Source organism: Typopeltis vanoorti, chromosome 18, assembly GCF_054136105.1.
Source record: "Typopeltis vanoorti isolate ZY-2024b chromosome 18, IOZ_Tvanoo_1.0, whole genome shotgun sequence".
Taxonomy (NCBI): domain Eukaryota; kingdom Metazoa; phylum Arthropoda; class Arachnida; order Uropygi; family Thelyphonidae; genus Typopeltis; species Typopeltis vanoorti.
Window position 1 is genome coordinate 84,836,736 of NC_143566.1, and position 19,618 is coordinate 84,856,353.

At 36.9% G+C, this 19,618-nt stretch overlaps 1 protein-coding gene across 3 annotated transcripts in view; it reads right to left on the bottom strand.

Moving 5' to 3' along the window:
- Nucleotides 1-1,006: 1,006 nt before the first annotated feature.
- Nucleotides 1,007-19,618, bottom strand: part of LOC150096881 (sal-like protein 1) — a 153,013-nt gene continuing 134,401 nt past the window's right edge. For 2 of the 3 annotated variants that reach the window (XM_090408556.1, XM_090408555.1), the window contains one exon: nucleotides 1,007-10,227. In XM_090408556.1, coding sequence (XP_090264682.1) covers nucleotides 5,573-10,227 — 4,655 coding nt within the window. In that variant the 3' untranslated portion in view covers nucleotides 1,007-5,572. The remainder of the gene's footprint in view (nucleotides 10,228-19,618) is intronic. The other variant, XM_090408557.1, reaches the window with a different exon arrangement.

Sequence of the window (19,618 nt, forward strand, 5' to 3'; positions counted from 1 at the left end):
AGATGATTTTACTTCACAACTTTTGTTAAGTGAAATCATCGTTGAGTATCTCTTTCTCACGCATGCGCAGAACTTACATGGCAGACCATTATTTGCCATGCAGCCATCCACAGTAAAACTATTCTCACAATATCCAAAAAAAAAAAAAAAAAAAGTTTGCTTCAGCTTCGTTATTATTGAAAAGTGTAGGCGAGTAATCTAAGTGGTATTTTTTGTAAAATGTTGGATATTATGCAAGACTAGGTTCAGCCGGGTATTATTGACGACTCTTTATTCATACTTAAACACTATTTTTTTTTAATAATGCGAGTGCACCCATTCATTTAAGTGCACATTATTGAAGCTACTTATCTGCATCAATAGTGTGTTTAAGAATTTGCTACTTGGACGAATTTTAATCCTTGCCAGAATTACGTCAGTAGTAGCAATTTAGTGGAAGGTATCTTTCAATATAAATAATATAAAAATTACTGAGATTCTTGTTACTCTTACTAATTTTTAATACTGACGAGACCTAATAAGGATTAACAGTCATCTAGGTAATAATCTTTAAATCAGCTTCAAGTATATATATTTGTATTAGCTTTATATAGCAAAATACAAGCAAACAAAATATTGTATAACGTAAAAAACTATTTTTCCTTATTATTTCCACATTTTCAGCTCATCATGGTAATTTTGATTTTTTTAATCAAAATTCCATGCGCATGCGTGACAATTTGAACTCCAGAAATGTTCTATTCTAATTATATGATTGATGTATTATATTTGTATCTAAATACAGTGGGATTAGTGTGACGAACGAAATTACATGAAAGTGTTACACATACTTTAAGTTAATATTCACCTTTTCGAGCTGGTTGTTTGGATGTAGCTTAAAGTGAAAACTTGCCCGCACGCACATATCCATACACAGTTGCATTCAAAATCTATAAGCATGTAAAACATCAAGTGTATTTTGTTTGTGCAAGTAAAATCAGAAAAAAACAACACAAGACGCCAGGTGTCGCCTGTAGTAAAAGAGACGTTTATTTCCAACTTTCGGTATGAAAAAATAGAAAGCTACCTAATCTAAACGCATTTCCCCAAGAGAACTGAATGGTGTAACTGCTGGAATCATATGGAGGCCAAAGGAAGGGGATGTGTTTGAACAAAATCTTATGCTGTTAGTATTCAACAGTGCAAGGGCACAAGATGATTCAAGTTGGTTTGTGGTTGGTAAAAGCCTGAGTCCATTGCATAACGACCATCAAACGAAGCTACAATTGTTACAAAAATAGCAATCTCCTGGGTTTCGGGTGGCCGCAATGCAAGAGACACTAGGGACATGTAATAATAATAATAAAAAATTTGTTATTATCACCACTGAGAAAACACAATAAACAAAACAACATAAAGAATTAGGCTTAACACCCACCACATTTAAAATTCACGTTTCCTAAAACATCTTTTTTTTTTTATTATTATTTTGCTTGTTTATGTACAGGGACACGACAGGCCTACCCCACAAGACGACCCAAAGCAGGAAAGGAGGGAGCGAGACCTAGGTTTTATTCTCCCGTAAGAGTGGAATGATTCATGACCTCTTACAGCTATTTCTTCACGCTGAAGAGTTTTTGTTGCCAAGTGCAACTGTATTGTGCTAGAGTAAAGATGAGGAAGAACATATCACAGCTGTTATATCACCATTGTATCTGTTCCCCCCATATATCCCTACAATCCAATTATAAACTTAGAAGACCTTAACAGTAGTTCGTTTGTATATTACATATAGCATTATTTGAAACAGAGTAAACAGAAATTTTAAAAACTAGGAAATATTAACGACTATTTTTTCTATAACTTGGAAAAAAAATAGAAAAATTTTGGTGTGCTGTAATTACGCACGCAAAATTTACAATTTCAAGAAAAATAATCAAAAGATTCATGTAATAAAACATAGTTCCCTTAATTCTGTATAGTTTATTATATTGTATTCAGCTATCACAAATATGTCTATTTTATGTATATATATATATATATATATATATCCTAATTTGTCCTAATGTCTTTGCAAACATGTTAGGTTAGAATTATATCAATTATAAGAACAAAAAGTTCCAAAGATTATTTACAATTTCATATAAATTTATTTTATATAACAATTTAAATGCTTTCACATTAAATCCAAAATCAGATCTAAAATTCAGATTATGAATCTGAATCACATGAAAAAAAATATGTAGCTGTTAAGCATCTTTAGGATAACTATAATTTTTTTTTAATTTTCAGAATCCTAACATTTAGTTTAAAAATTAAAAAAGTTACTACCAATAGAGTAAATTTTATATAAAAACTAAATCTCTTAACTCATTAATAAAATCATTGTCAAATTAATCTTAATTTTATATTCCAGAAATACTTAAATTCTCACCAAATCATGGGGAAGTTAATTTTTTCCCCGCCCATAAAACTTTATTTAAATTAGAGAACGAAAATAAACAGATAAGCCAGATTTATCTATGCATAATGTAAATGGTCTAAATATTTTTGTACTAATTATTTAACGCTAATCATAAATTTCAGAGGGCGCGTCGGAGTTATTGTCAGACGATCTGTTTGCTTTTTTTGTAAGTTACGGTGCCATTTTTCTAATGATTTCTTGTTCATTTTATTATACCATAATAAATAAGTACTCTTACCAGAATTTATTTTGAAACTATATATAAAAAAAGGAATTTTGGCTGTGCTCGCTCAAGTCCAATATGGACTAACTGCAAGAAAACTATTTTAATAAATGAGCGAAATATTGTAGGCCTAGCAATTCCCTAGTCTCTGCTGTCATATCACCATCACAATGAAAGGCAAAAATTACAAGATATGAACAGTTAAAACTAGAGTTATTGCATGTTTTTAATGAGGTAAGTTATTTTTTTTTATCATAAAATGTACAAATGAAATAAAAAACATGGCGATTTCTTGATAGGTTGAACGATGGAATACTTACACCTTAAAGTTGCCCAACCCAGCAAAAAGGTTCGCCTATTCTAAAAATATCAAGGTAACAATATACTTTTATGTCACAAAAAAGAAAAAAAATCTTAAATATAAATCTCGCAATAACAACATTTACCGAACAAAAAAACGGGGACTTGAAATGATTGAAAGACAGAAACGGGAAAATAGAACGAAGGTTAATCGTACCCTCGTTACCAAGGTTCTCGCGAATTACTTTCCTTGCTTTTACGGCAGTGATGGGAGGTAGGCCTGGAAGCCACATACCACAAAATGCTGACACGATTAAACTTCAGTACCTGAGAGTACAACACAGCATATAGGAAATTGCATGCATTCAAGAAATACGAACTGTGGAGTGGCAAATGCGAAAGTTCCTACCTGTCTGCGGCGTGTGTATATATGAGGTAACCGGTTTGCGCCTGAGATGCGTTACGACAATTTTCTTGCAACGTTGGCTCATGCGCAGTACTGTAATTTTTTTCCCCCTCAATTCAATGTATAAACGCGATTGCAGTATAATTTACAAAAAATTATTGTGACGTTTGATGTTATACATTTCAGCGTATAGATCGGTAACTTTGCACTAAACTATGAAGGGAGGTGCTACAGAGCAATTAAAAGAGATAAAGTAGGTGGGAAAAAAAAAAAAGGAAAAAAAAATACACGCTCTAATGTGTGCCAAGCAGACGGAAGAAAACTTATAAATAAGGATGACTGGTTCTATGTGCTACACGCTACAATGGAATTGTATGAATGCATGTTCATTTTTTTTTTTTTCCAAACCAAAACAAGCTTTGAGTTGATGGGGGGGCAAACACACAAACTAAAGATACATAAGAAAAAAAAAAAAAAAATCCACTCATCTGCACAGGATATAGCGGCTCTTTACAAATTTGCTATACAGTTGGAGCCATCCGCTATAAGTGTCTCCCTCTACCATTTTGGTTTTTGCATATGCACAACTATAACAATTTTTCTAACCATAGTATTTGCCTATTGGGGAAAGGATTAATATATAAAAAATCAACAAATAAAATTCATCTTTTCTTATTTTCCATTAGGAGATGCTGTATTTAAAATTTAAAAAAAAATGTTATAAAACACCAGAAAGGTAAAAAGCACACCATATTTTAAGTTGTAATACTTGCAATGATTCTTTATCACTTCATCGCTTTAAGTTATAATACTGAAATTTTATTAGAATGCTAAAAGTGCTACAGAATCATTTTAAATGTTCGTTATTATACATGGAGATATTTTTCTAAGATGAATTTGGAACTAACCATTTGAAAGAAGCAAATCAAAGTTATCCCTTGAGTATACGGGTGGATATGATGGAAGGATTTTGATGAACAGTATTAACTATGACTAGCATGCGTAGCAGTTCACAGTTATAAATAAAATGCCACGCTTATGTTACTATACTAAGGACAGCTAGGGATACTCTGGATACAACGAATTTTAATTCATCGAAGTTGAAGTGCATTCTATTTTAATACCAAACGTTTAACTTATTAAATTGCATAATCAGAACAAGGCTATTTGAATTAGCTTTTATGCAAATTGTTCCGTAGATAAATACGAAAAGGTGTACGTGCGATTGTTGTGAGCGAACACTAAATTTGGGAAAAAGAAAGTATACCTTTCACAACTCATGAAAATGGACTTAATTTACGTTCGATCATAAACGCATTTTTACTGCAATATGGCGTGCTTTTTTAAAATATTTCTGGGAATCACGTTTTATAATGACGTTAATTCATCCTTTCCCCAAGACATTTTTTTTAGTATTGTTTCAACTGTCATTCTTTAAACATATATCGCAATGTATAGCACTAAAGTTATAGTCAGCCAGGCTTGAAGTCTGGACCTTTTATACATGATGTGGTACGAGCTAAAACAATTCTAACAAGTTCTATAAATAACGCGTGCGCTCTCCCTTCTATACCAATCGCCATGCTATCATTTGACAAGAAAATGAGTATATATTTTCTCCTCTTCTCTAGTTCTACTGCTGAGAAGGATTGTTGTGTTTTCTGAGTGTGCTTGTGTGTGTGAAAGAAGGGGGGGGGCGTCCTCAGTAGCTGAACACTTCCAGAGAGCTCTCGGCTGTAAATTGGGATCGTGGTTTATACAGATTATCAAGGGTAATCTATTGAACACTAGTTCGCAACTCGCTCTGTCCTACAACAGCACATTGTTTGCAACCTGGCAGTCTTAAACAGCACTCAGACTTGCTTTTCCGAGTCTTTGTATTCGCCTAACTCAGGAATTCTAGAAGCCAGAACTCTTCATCTTCTAGACTAGTTAACATAGGAACCAATTACCCTAGCCTGATGACTTTCAGACCATTCAGTGGGCCTTGTGATGGTACTGTGGGAGTGCAGAGGGATCTCTGGGATTTGCGTTCACTCCTAAATATCATCCTGGTTTCTTCTTGAGTTAGTTTTGGATGTCTCTCACGAGAGCAGGTTACGGTTACACATAAGACACAGTCAGACCACATTTAGATGCAAACAAGTTCTCTCTCTCATTTTGGTGTCCTCCAACTCGGAAGAAAGCAAATTGCGTACTCTTAAGAAGTGATGTGGTCAGCGGGAGGAGGGGAGCAGGCAGACTCTTTCACCTCCGGCGAATAATGACACTTCATGTGACTCTCCAAGTCAACAGAGGAAGAACAGATCTTACTACAGATATTGCATGCTATCTTCCATCCCCAGGTTGCGTTGCGTTCGGTAGTTGATGGAGACAGCACCTGATTTACTGGGGGAGAAAGACCCGTGCAACGTGGTGGAGATTTCCTATTTTCAGCTTCGTCAGCCGACCTTGCGGAACCATCGCCGCAGTCACTTTCTTGATCACTGGACGCATTGCCTGTGAACTGTAATGTAGACCCTGAGGTAACCATGGAAACTGGTGAATTCATGCTCAGGGAGCAAGGTGTGGTCACATTACCATTAGACATCCCTGCTGTCTGAATGACAGAAATTTCATTCATCTTTGGTGGCACTGCTGCCATGCCGTTCATGTATGCTGGCGGCAAGTAGGGAAAATAGAGATCAGGACGAGGATACTCTCCTGGTTTGCCTGGTGCCATCGGCATGGTGGGCAAGTCTAAAGACATTCGTCTTCCTCTGCGCGAGGTCCCGTTATTCCACATATGCGTGCCCATGTGAACTTTCAGGTTTCCTTTGGTGGTAAAAGCTCGACCGCAGATGTTACACTTGAAAGGCTTGTCTCCTGTGTGAGTTCGCATATGAATCTGAAGCGCACTCGCGCTGGAAAACGGCTTGTTACAGATAAGACAGAGATGTTTTGGTAGTCCAGGTAGCCTCTTAGATAGGGAAAGAATGGAGTTCCCCTCACTGATTGATCGTTTGCTGTCATCTGGTGTCTTCCGATGTCCATCAGGAGGTAGAGGCATAGAAGGGGGAGGAAAACTAGGTGGGAGTGGGGGTGGGAGTGGGGGTGGGGGTGGGGGTGGAGGAGGAGGAGGGGGAAGAACAGCCTGCTCATTATGAAATTCTTCATTCTGAGCAATAGCAGATACCTTTGGGGACAGATTGGCAGTTGTGGTTGTAGTCGTAGTGCTGACTGTAGATGGTACTGGCGATGGTGAAGGAGATGTGATAACTGTTGGGGTGCTCGTTGGACTAGTGCTAGCAGACGTGAACAGCTGAGAAGGTAGATCTCGAATTTTGTGAGTGAGCATGTGTTGCTTCATGTTGCCTTTAGTAGAAAAGCCACGCTCACAATAGTTGCATCGAAAGGGGCGCTCTTTAGTATGGCTTCTATAATGGATCTCCAGGGCACTGTTGCATGCAAATGTCTTGAAGCATATTTGACACGTGGTACTTAGTCTTCCTGGAGTTGGAGGAAAAGGCAGACCGACAAGAGGGGATGTAAACATCGTTGGCATGTCATTGGGTGGAGGAGTTGTCAAAGCTGTCGTTGTTTTTGGAGTTAAATCCAGTGCACCACTTTCCATTTTTGTAGGAATCAATGTGGTTGGTGTCGATGGAATAGAGATATTGCCTCCATTTATCGACATTGGCGATTCCGCTTTGATTAATGATCCTGGCGTTGATCTTTCATCCGCTGATCCCTCAGAACCTCCACGACTGGCATTGGATGATGGCGAATAAGGTGGTGGAGGAGCTGGAGATTTATCTCGACCAATGGTCATGTCTTTGGGTTGTGAACGATTCATAAATGGTTCATCAAAGCGAAGAAAATTACCCATTGCTAGTCCCATGCCAAATGGAGAAAAAGGCAGAGGCTGAGGGATGTTTGTATTGATAGCTTTCACATGGTTCTCCAGAGCGACTAACGATGCTGTATAAGTGGGTGGATAAGGAGTCGATGTCACTATTGGCCTATCCATGCTTGGCGATAGACTGCGTATGGAAAGAGCAGAAGTCGTATTAATCTGAGTTGTTGTTGTTGTCGTCGTTGTTGCTACTGTTGTTGTTGTTGACGGTGCTGTAATCTCTTCTTTCACAGATGATGGTCTAGGAGTGACTGCATTTAGTGGTGTCTCCTCTTCTTGACGAGGGGAATCCTTGACAGTGGATTTTATTACGCTTTCTGATGGAGTGATGGGCGTAGTATTGCTTTGAACAGGCGAAGAGGTTGAACTTGGGGTTGGAGTGCTGGAGCTCTTTGGTGTGGTACAAGATGTAGGTGTGAGGGCAGTCTGTGATATGATTGTTGGCGAGTGGACTGACGTAACTGGTGGTAATCCTGATCTTGGAAATGATATGGGAAGCAGTGGCGTTTGCGTTATTTCATTTCCCATCATTTGATTAGGAAGGAAGGCAACAGAGTCAACTCCTGTATGCATGCGGATGTGTTGTTGAAGAACAAGGGAATTGGTAAATTGTTTGTGGCACACTGGACACTGGTGCAGTATACGAAGCGGTGGCTTGACTCGATGCACACCCATGTGAGTCTTTAAGTTTCCTTTTGTAGTGAAGGCTCGCCCACATATTTTACATTTAAAGGGTCTTTCCCCCGTGTGAGTACGATAATGCATCTGCAGAGCACTTTTGCAGCTTAAAACACGTTGACATATGACACATTGGTTGGGGTCACTAAGCTTGTGTTCGATATTGTCTACTAACTGTTGCAGTTTTGATGTTTCAGATGTTTTCGTAACTTCCATTAGGCTTTCCCAAGAATTATCATTACTGCCTGGTTTTGGAAGAAGATCCTGGTAGTAATTTGGATCAGTTGTCAGTGCTAATGGTTCTCCATTTTGATCGGTTTGAGAGATTGGAGTGGGAACAGCAGTTACTGGAGGAAAGCATAAAGGAGAGATCGGAACCGAAGAGAAGGAGGAATGATGGAAAAAGGAAGATGCAGAGGTACTGATGTAAGGTGGACATGAAGAAACAGGATGAATAGTACTCACAATTCGCATGTCTGATGGCTTCTGATCATCGGGGTTGCCATCCGGCTCTTTCATTTCTTCTGCAAAGTGAGAAAGATGAGGTGGCTTGGGAGAAGGAGAAAGACTGCTATCATCTACATCCATGTCGTCTTCGCATTTCGAGGGTTCGCCCTCTTTTTCGCAATTTTCTTCGAAAGATCCTTCTACTGATCCCTCAGTAGCGTCAGTAAGATTTGAGCCCTCATTGGGGAAGATACTACGTGGGAGAGGAGTTACTCCTACCGATTCGCTCGCCTTTGGATTGTGAGACTCTCGAGGTGAATCCGCAGTGAGATCAAGACCTTGATTAAGTAAAGAATGTGGCCTACTTGAATGAGATACATAAGATATTTCTCCTGGAGTGCTGGAAGTACTGCAGGTAGGCTGTGGAGATTCGGAAGTCCCTGGCTCAGGAGGTTCAAGGGGAGGATGGAGACTATCAAGATATTCCGGAATAGGTGTTGTGTTCATTTCTAAAGTGGGATATTTGGATTTGTGTCTCTGGAAGTGAACCTTCAAGTTACCTTTCGTAGAGAATCGGTTACCGCATACATTGCACTTGAAAGGTCTTTCTCCTGTGTGTGACCTGATGTGGATTTGCAGAGCACTGTCACTACCAAATACCTTTCCACAGAAACGACATCTATGTCTGAACAGCGTCTCATCAGATTTCACTTCATTTCCACTTATTGGACTTTTGCTTTTGCAAAACCTTAGCACTTCTGAGTTACCGCTGATTCCACTGAGCCCATTAATGAGGAACGATCCTCCAGACATCGTGTTTTGAAGAGCTTGCTCAGTATGTCTTTGTAATAGCTCCAGTGTGTTTGGTTCATGTAGTGGGGGTGGAGGAGGAGGTGGCAAAATATTTTGCTTGTGCATTAGTTGAGGAGAACTATTAGAGAAAGTGGTAGTTGATGTGGATGCAGGTTGTTTGCTTGTGGAAGAAGAGGAGTTTGGTATTCTAGAAGATCCGTCTGATGCCAGAGAAGTAGTAGTTAAAGCCAGAACGACTGTGTTGCTGTCACTGCTCTGTGGTGGTGTGAGAGCAGCTGTACCAGTAAGAGGTGGTGGGATAGATGCTGTGACTTGTGGTAAGCGGTTTGTAGAATTAGGTGCACCCACCAACTGAGCCTGCAGCTGCTGGATGGCCTGTAACTGAACCAGTTGCTGTTGTTGAAGAGCGTACAGAGCTGACTGAACAGAAGACAAATTGGGGACTTCATCACTGTTCGCACCATGCTGGGCTACAGCCACCCTCGTGTTCTGTAAAGCTTCGATGGTGACATGAGTGTCCGAGAGGGCATATGGAAAGTGAGGTAGGATGGTGGAAATAGATACGGCATTGGCGTCACCTGCATTGTTCTTCATCTTATACCCACAAGTGAGGTTCAGCACTGAGTCGGTGTTTCTGTAGACACTATTCATGTCGACAGGTTGGTCGTCAGTGTTCACAAAAGTTCGTGGTTTATCAGCCACAAGAACTGGAAAGTCCCCGCTGTGCGGCGACTCAGCTTTTTGGTACGATTGTCCGACGAACGAGTGATCGGCTTCCAGGCCATATTTCTGGATGCCATCGGGTTCATCGGTGAGTTCAAGTGAGGAGTTGCTTCGGAAGGCAGGGCTTTCCTTGCCCTCTGGTGTAAGGTCATCGCTGCTGTCATCGGCTACAACTAGAACAGGCCTCTTTCTAGTGCACGTTCGTTTGTGATGTACGAAATCTGAGAGTTCTGCAAACTCGGCCCGACATTTTCCACAAATATGCTCATCACCTCCGCTGTCATCACCTGAGTTGGCTGCTGGAAAGAGATAAAAAAAAAAAAAAAAAACATATTAAGGATAATGCAAGAAAAAATACCCACAGATGTCATTACGTGTAATAGAAAGCAATAATATTAAAACAGAACATAAGCATATATTCGGGAAAGGCGAAATTTAAGACGTTGCAGAATCACATAACATACACTTAAATGACAGAAAATTCAAACCATAAAATATCAACACCACAACAGATTCTTAAATTTATAATCCTCAACCTATTTAGTCGAAAACACGCTATGGCCATGAAGCTAATGAAATGCATTAACATATCATTGATAACCTAATTTTTGTAACTATCGTTTTTTTTTGTCCTTCTGAGCAAGTGTGTTTAGATGTAATTAACATTAAATGATGTACTGATTTAAAAAAGTACTAAATAATTCCATATTTCAACTTTTTTTCTTCAAGATATAAAAATGAAGGTGACCACACTTCTGTTTGCAACTTTGCCTGAAGATAGAATTCCATACGCTACTGTTCTTATTGTATATATGTATCTTTAAAAATCAATAATAAAACACAGATTTCGTAGTTCTAAAATATGCATATATTCGGATCATTTGAATTATCACTTTTTTTTTTTTTTTTTTTTTGAGAGAGAGCGAGAAGGGAAAAATTGCACTAAACCATTTTTGCAAGAACACCGGGAAATTCCACCCGTAAAACCGTAAGGTAATGTCAACCGGCGCATCAAGTTTTTTTTTTTTTTTTTTTTTGGAAATACATCATGCATTTATCCTTTTTTCCAAGTGCTTAAGCATTCTCCATATATGTCAGTCAGTTTCTATATGCAGTGTCCATTAACTTTTTCACTGATTTATTTGATCATTACGATCTTCGGCATATAAGGAATGGTCGTGCCATTGATGTGGGAAGAGGCGAGATGGGATTACTGTTGCTCTGACATGTTCGGGGAGGGGGGGGTCAAAATATTGCTCCTTTAAAAAAAAGAGGAGTGAGTCATTTCACAGAAGGTAGCTTCCTCCAACCCCCCCCCCCACACACACACACACACTGACGTACCCTAATGACGATTAGGGTAACCTCCTCGGGAAGTTGGAATAACCCACATTCTAGTAGGTGCCGGAAAGGGATGGGTACAAGCACCGTGGAACTATGTTACTGGGATTCTAGTGGCATGATGAACGGGGATGGACTATGTGGAGCCTCTAGACCTCTGTCTGGAGAGCAACTCCCTAGTCGGCGATCCATCAGAGAAATTGGGCCTCCGGAGACATTGTCGGCGGAGGCACGGGAAGTTCGCTCAGTCCCCGCTAACTGTCGGCAGGCCACCTCTTTTTATCGCGTATTTCGACTTAGCTTCAGCGTTCTGAACGACCTAGTCAATGTTTTAATAAGGTGAGCCAGCTTTTCCCCTCTGCCATACATCTTAGAAGTGGATGGTGGATGGCTTGACATGACTATGAGATCACTTTGAAAGCTACCCTTACAAGAGGGAGGAAAGAGAGAGAACTTATACATTTACTGCTCTAAGGGCGCATATTTTTTCTCCAGAATGCCATGAAAAATGTAGCGAGCTGAAGCAAATATGGAGAAATATTTTATTCTGTAATGGAAGAACTCAGAAGCAGGGCAACAGCTTTTTTCTCGCGAGTATGTTGTCTTACATTTCCATGGATAGTTTATGGAGGGTTTTTTTCAAGGAAGGATTTTTAAGGATTTATCTGCAAAAGCAATAACTAAATAGAATAACGTCTTATCCATACTTAATCTTCTTCCATTTTTCTTCTTTATTCTCCATGAAGAAGACATACCCTTTTTTTCCCCCACTCTCCGGCTAGAGCTGGTATATATTTTAACAGATATGTGTTAAGATTTATGTTGGTAGCTCAAAAGCACTGCAAATAAGGCAGCATCAAAAATATATACATACAGGAATACCACGAAAAACATTACTTTTGATCCTCCAGCTAGAGTAAAGTTCACAAATGGCTCTATTTCGTACTATAAGATAAACCTATCTGCTAAAAGCTAACCACGTGAAAATATTCTTGAAGGGATATAAGGTCTGTTTTACGAATAAAGAAATATATAGACTGTATAAAAATGACCCTTACACACAAGTTATTTAAAAAAAAAAACTAGTTAGATATTTTCAGCAGAAGATTTTATAAATTTTTTCCTTTTAATTTATATTCATTTTAGATCAAATTCTTCCATTCAGATTTCACTGTAAGACTTTTCACAAGAAAGTTGAAGATTATTAAACTATTATTTGCTTTCTTTGAGTTTTTCCCCTTCTGATATTGTATAAAACCAAGTCATATTTCCGGAAAGCTGATATTCATTCGAGCTACTGGTCAAAAGAGAAGTCTTATCTGAACAAAAGACTTCTTGTGTTCAGATAAGACGTGTTCCTATTAAAAATGTTACTTCTAAAATTAAAAGAAGCAATAGAAACTTATATTTCTCACATCCATTTTTTTCCGTCTTATAAAACACTATCCATTCCATTAAAAAAAAAGATATTTATATTCGCTCCAAGCTACAGTACGTTGACTGTTTCCGAAAAACTTCGGGTTTGCGGATTCGGTTGCATGCCCTTTTTCAGACTAGAAGTGCATTAGGAAATCACTCTAGCAGTTATAATGCACATATCCTCAAAAGAATCCCTCATCATGATTGACAAAAAAAAAAAAAAAAAGAGAAAACGTTTTCTATAAGTCTAAAAAAAGATATAGACGAAGATTGTGTTGGGAAAAAGAAAATTAATAGAACACCAGAGGTTTTTAAAGAAATAAGCCAACTATCTTGCAGATAATAAATACTTGAACATATACTATATGTTCGCAGTATTTGTAAACATGCAGTGAAAACGTATGAAAGGACGTAAGCACACTACCTTTATGTAGTCTACCGATTTCATTTTTCGGTATCGAAATGAGTCCAGCTTTAAAAATGTTTACTTTAGACCGCAGTTGTAATTCTCTGGCGATAAAAGAAAAACAATGTTTTAAGATTTACTTCATTCCTCTCTTATAATATCGGACTGCTCACAGTATGGATATTTCCCCTGGGAATTGTATTTTCCATATCGCTGATGTGTTCTGCGCAGAAGTCTATACCAAAGGGTAGAAATTGTCATCCCCCCCTCTATAACCAAATACCGAAGCATTATTGGAGTAGGACTTTCTCCTAAATTATATATCAACTCAGATTATCCTATTTTACATGCTTTATGATCATTCACGTGCATGAAAAAACGTCAATGATATTCCTCTGCTTTTTCCCACATGTCCTTACTTGCATTATTTACACGCCTCCGGTATTCCAAACATAATCCCAACCTTAATCGAACACACAGTCGATCAACCTCTGCGGATAATCGCGATAGATAGGAAGGATCGCTGGCACAGAGCCGTAACATAGTAGTTTACATGCATTTGTCTTAGATGAAGTTAAGTCGTGCATCTTTCACATAAAAGCGTGTTTCGCTATGTCTCCTAATAAAACTTCGCAAGGGGTGGAGACAGTTACTGCGAAACGCTTTCCTAGAGGGAGCAACTTGTCACTGAAAATGCCTGTTTGCCGAAGTGGCAATAAGATAGATTGCTGAAGCTACTATCTGCAGCTCCATGACAGCTGGTCGGAAAGAATGCTTGCGATTTTTTTTTTATTCTTCTAGATGCTTTTTTTTCTCCCCCCCCCCTTTTTTTTTTTGTTTGCAACATGGCACAGCTTTTGTTTTCATGGACTACCAGAAGAAGCATTATTATATACTAATAAACTGCGCATGAGATGGTATCTAAATGTTAGAAAAAAAAAAAAAAAACTAAATGCAAATTTCAAATCATAATATTACTCTGAAGGTAATTTTAGCGAATGATAGAGCTTATACATTCACCATACCATACCAGTGTTATGTGTGTAAACGATGTTCAGCGATAGTCCTTTTGTAACTATTGTCGTAATGGTAACTCGTAAGATAGATGCTACATTAAGACTAGCAATCAGTGCTTTTATAGTGCATTAAAAGTTTATACACATTTACCAGAGGCTGTCTTAGAAAAATATGAATTCACAAATGCCAGGATGTATTATGTAAGCATAAGTGATTTTTGGCAAATAGCAGTCGTATATGATGTCGAAGCGATTCAGTATCTCTAAGAATGTATATACTCCCCCCCAAATGAAACATGCAGTGAACAATGCAAGCTTAACTTCACTTGCGAGGCTCAATACCTCTAAAAATAATATATATTAATTAACAGATAATACACACACGCTTAAAACATGCAATTATTGTAAATAAATTGTAATGTAAACATAGAATTACTGTAGTTTATTTTAATGCAAGTTTCGAACTATGCATGCTAATGAAAATTTTGTTGGTGTTATAACATCCTTGGAGTTCAACATGATTGTTTAGAAGCGTCTTTGAATTCGTGAAGTGAGAGGACAAGCAAGCATTATTTACTCGAATTTATTTGAGTAAGTATATTGGATGCGTGGGACGAAAGCAGAGTTTAATTCTGCATATAACTTAATTTAGAATCAAAAGGGCATCGCTTATTATTTAAAACATGCCACAAAGTCAATGTAATTCAAGGCTCTTATTAAAAGTTCCATGAAAATTCATCGAAAAAACAGTTCACCGAAAATTTTAACTAAACTTTCATTAAATTGATCCAGCCTAAACGGAATTGCTAATATCATTTCGAAACTTTTTTTGAAAATGTTATGATAAAAGTGATCCATTTGGAACAAAAACTGAACCGTACAGACAGCTTCTTGTACCCACAACTTCTACTAATTCCGCTAAGTCAGAGAGTTATTGTAATACATAATTTGAACACATTATCTCTTTCTTGCCCCGAATATAGCTGAACGGAAAACTGAAACGGTTCGACATTTTCGTGTAAAAGTTTCAAATTGTTCATCCCATAATAATTGCTGTATTGAAGTCGCATATCACTACAAGTAATATGCGACTAGTAGTAACAATAATAATAACGGAGCCTGCGTAGGCTGGGCTTTTCCTCCCAGAAACAGGCAAATCAGTCTCATGAACAGACATGAATCTGTTATCGGACAAGGAAGACTATAAGAAACCATATTGCTCTCTCACTTTGCACGGTTCAGTATTTGTTCTAAATGGATCAATTTTATCATAACATTTTCGAAAAGTTAAAATTTTCAGTGAATTGTTTTTTCTATGAATTGCATTTTCGACGAATTATCGTTCGATGAATTGTTCATTAGATTAATTGCCTTTTCAAAGAACTCTCTGGATACCGTATTAAAACTGATATAAAGAAATGAAATATCTTTTTGATATTTTTTTATTCGCCCAGATATGATCGCACTGCACTCTATTAATAGTTTGGTAAAATAAGGAATATATAAACGAACGGGGAACGAACGCATTGTGCATGATTTACTTAAAAATAGTACTCAGTCAAAACAGCACATTTCTAATTCAGATCCTGGTATACTGACACACCATCGATTATCACAAGTACTGCCGACCTATTGTTACATCTCATTTTGTCCTCAGTCGGTAATAACGATGTTCTTTTGGATGGAAAGAACTGTTCAAGTCACACTCGGTCGCGAAGAATATTCACAGGGCTTTTCAACTGAAGATGGGTTAGCCGGTCTCATACAAAGGTTGAAGAGTTTTCTTCCAGAAAATCAGGCATATCGACAAGAACAGACATAATACACTGGTCTCATTACCTTAGTTGCTTCGGCCATAATACCAAACAACTCAACCTAAAATGCTATTAAAACTGTTCATTTGAATGACAAGATAAATCTTAATAATGATGCTATCAAATTTCATAAAGCCAGGCAAGAATAATAATATTATCGTTTCGATTTTTTGTTTTTTTAATAAAATCGTTCCAATTATAACGAAAAAGCATATGTTTATCGATCAGGTTTTGAACCTAGGACTGGTTAGTATTGCGCTGAAAAAGTACTAATTTCTTCTTATTGTTCTGGCTTATTAAACCAGTAAGATTCTTCGCTACAAGAAGCATCTCTTTTCACTCTTTACCGTCCTGAGCTCTTTCAGTCCAATTATGAAGGCTCATTCCACCAGGTATTCTAGAATTTGACTGAAATTATCTGAAATCGGACTAAGAGGAAAATATCAGAATTGGTCTGATGTTATTCTCATAGCTTCGCCACAGTCTTCCTCAGGCCTCAACATAAATGTTTGTTTAACCACTTTATTTTCAATTGTTCAAGCCATCTCAGCCTTTCAGTTCTAATTTCGTCAGTTGGTATAGTTTTTCATTGTACCTTCTCCACTCTGCCGTTGTGTTATCTCTAACAGGTCAAGTACTTTTGTAAGGATTTCATTTTAAGAAATGTATCCCCCCCCCCATCTATTAAGCTCACAAGGTTTCTGCATCACATAAACAATTAACTAAAAATATATAAAACAAAAAACTGCTTTCCATATTTGTATTTAATTTTGTTCGAGAGACTTTTAGATGATAATAAATGAAGCGAATGATAAGATTTAATGCTTCTATTTCTGTACTAATCTGAAATAATTAATGTTCCAAGAAATTAAGGACGCAACAGTTTTAAATTTCTACTTATCAATAGCAAACTGGTCATTTTCCTCTGGCCTGATATTTCTGCATACGTTTTTATATTCAATCTTATCCTGCTTGGTTTGTGACAGTAGTTTTTCAGCGGTAGCGTTTAGTTTTCTGGATATTATTCTAATATCTTCAGCAGTTTCTCCAGCTAGGTACGTATAACCTGCATATCCTAACACTATTGTTCTGCTTGAATTTTCTTTTTCAGTTTCTCTAAACCTAAATCAGATAGGATGCGGGAATAGGAATTTCCTTCGAATCCTGCCTTAATAATAAAAGGTTCAGATCTGATTACATTAGCCAGTAGTACACATTTGCTTTCAGCGCAAATTTTGATTAAATTTATTATCTCATTCCTCGTTCATTTAGTACTTCCAAAAGCCTTCTTTGTGAAGGCATTCATATATTTTTTTTTTTTAATCTGTAAATAGAAAAACTGTTGATTTTAGTTCCATTTTTTTCTTTAAAATTTCTCTAGTCCGCTGTGAACCAATTCGTTCGGAATTCTGCATGATATCCACCGGTAATTTTCTTCTGCAAATGATAAGTGACCTTTAAGATAATGTTACATGTGGATAGAAGAGATGTTACATGTGGATAGAAGAGATATCCCACTAATTTTCACATTCGCCTTTGTTTCCTTTTTTCCTCTATTATGAAGGTATTTTTTTCATTTTTCCATACTGAATTTATTTAACTATGTATATATATTTATAGTTAATCCAGCGCTTCTATATTTGATGAGTTCGACGACCATTCCATCAATACTTGGCGTGTTGTTTCTAAGCTGCTTTACACTCATTCATTTCCATCTAGCGATGAATTATATTTGCAGATTACAGGCATGATTACGCATCTGTTCAGAATCTTAGGGTTCATTCAGGAGTTGGTTAAGATATTCTCTAATAGCTGTTGTTCTAAATGCTACTCTCCACTGTTGTTGTTAGTTGTTTTATGCGTTGACCTGTTGGTACTGAATTATTGCAGTTTCGTTTTGCTAATAAAAACTATACAGAGCAGTTGCAGCGAAAAGAGGAATAAAGTATAATTTCAAATTGTTTGACAATAAAAAAAAATGATAAAGAAAAACGAAACTGTAACGGAAAAAAATCTTTCAACCGGTCTTAAGCTTAAGACTGGTTTAAAAACGAAAATTTACTGTAGAGCAACGTAGCAATGTAGAAAAAGACATTGCAGTGTAGCTCTTGTTTAATGCAGTGGAATTTAATAATCGTTCAGAGTTCAAGTTTTAAATTGTTGGAATTTCTGTTGTTTTCACGAGAACTATCGTGATATCTGCAACATAAAATTATTCGAAAGAACCTCTGTTAATTGGTAGTTGTTTTGCAAAAATCCAATGAACGTATCGAGAGCAGTAAGAGTTGTATTAAACCCATTTTTGATTTACGTCGGCATGTCTTGACATTTCTCTAGGCATTTATTACTACAAATGGTCTAAAACCAAAATTGAAATCATCCCATAAATCTTATTTGATCTATATCCTTAAATACCAAATTTCATTAAATTCCAATCCAACTAATGCAGTATTAATAATTCAAATCGTTTTGAACTGCTCCGATTGAAATCAAAACTGATCCACGTGATCATCTAGTGTTCGTTCTAAAATGTCTAGTTTTATTATATTCCATCCTTATAGTGGAGCTATTGCAATACATAATTGCTACACGTTTTACACAATTTGAAATCTTGTAAATGGTCTGATGGGAAACACAAAATGAAATGCCCAACAAATCTTTGCAAGCATTCCAAACAAGAAATTTGAATAAAAATCCATCCAACTCCGAATAACTTTCGTACAAATGGACAGAAACAAATCATTAGATGCTTATTCAATTTGCGAAACATATCGAGATATCACAGTTTTTTTCCTTCTTGAAAAACTCGGTTTTCATCCATCAAAAACAGGCAAACAAGATAAAGAACACACGCAATTTAAGGATATGTTACAGACATCAATATTAGCTACCTCAACCGTAATTCTAAACAGCTAATCCATTTAAAAATGACTTGGTTCGTTTGTTGTTGTCACAACAAACGAACCAAGTCATTAATGCCATGCACACAGTATAAAGTGACAAACATTGTGCCCTTTTATATCTCTTCTTTAGTGATTATGCTAAGACTTTCGACTCTCAGATGGGACACAAATTTAATTTTTTGCATTCCAACTTAGAATTCTGAAACACTTTCAAATAATTAAAACGATGTATTTCAACAACTCTATTGAGTAGTTGTTCCGCGTAGTTTTTTTTTTTTTTTTTTTTTTTATCTTCGTGAAGAAATCAGTATGAGGAAAGCATTTGAAGCTGGAAACGCGATTTAATATTGGAGGTATGAAAATTCTGTTATGTAAGGAATGTAGAAGCTGCAGTGCTCACTAGTGGTCAATAAAAACGAAAATTTTTGATTGAAAAGAACATGAGATATGGACTTAAATAACAAGAAAACCAAATATATAAAAATTGATTACAGCGGAGACTTCAGTACATAATGAGGACTGGCTGAAGTAGATTGTTCCATGCAGCTGAAAGCAAAACTCATTAAGAAAGAAAGACACAAACATTAAAGAATTTTACAAGGAAAACGGCAACAACAGATGTACAGAAAATCTAGAAAGATTGAAATATCTCACAGTATATGAAAATTAGATTTGTTTATGTTCATTCTTTTTTTGTTGTTGTTCTATGGAACATAATCTTGGACTCTCACAAAAAACAGGAAATGTATAAAGAGCTTTGAACTATGATGACATTAGCGAAGAATTTCCTG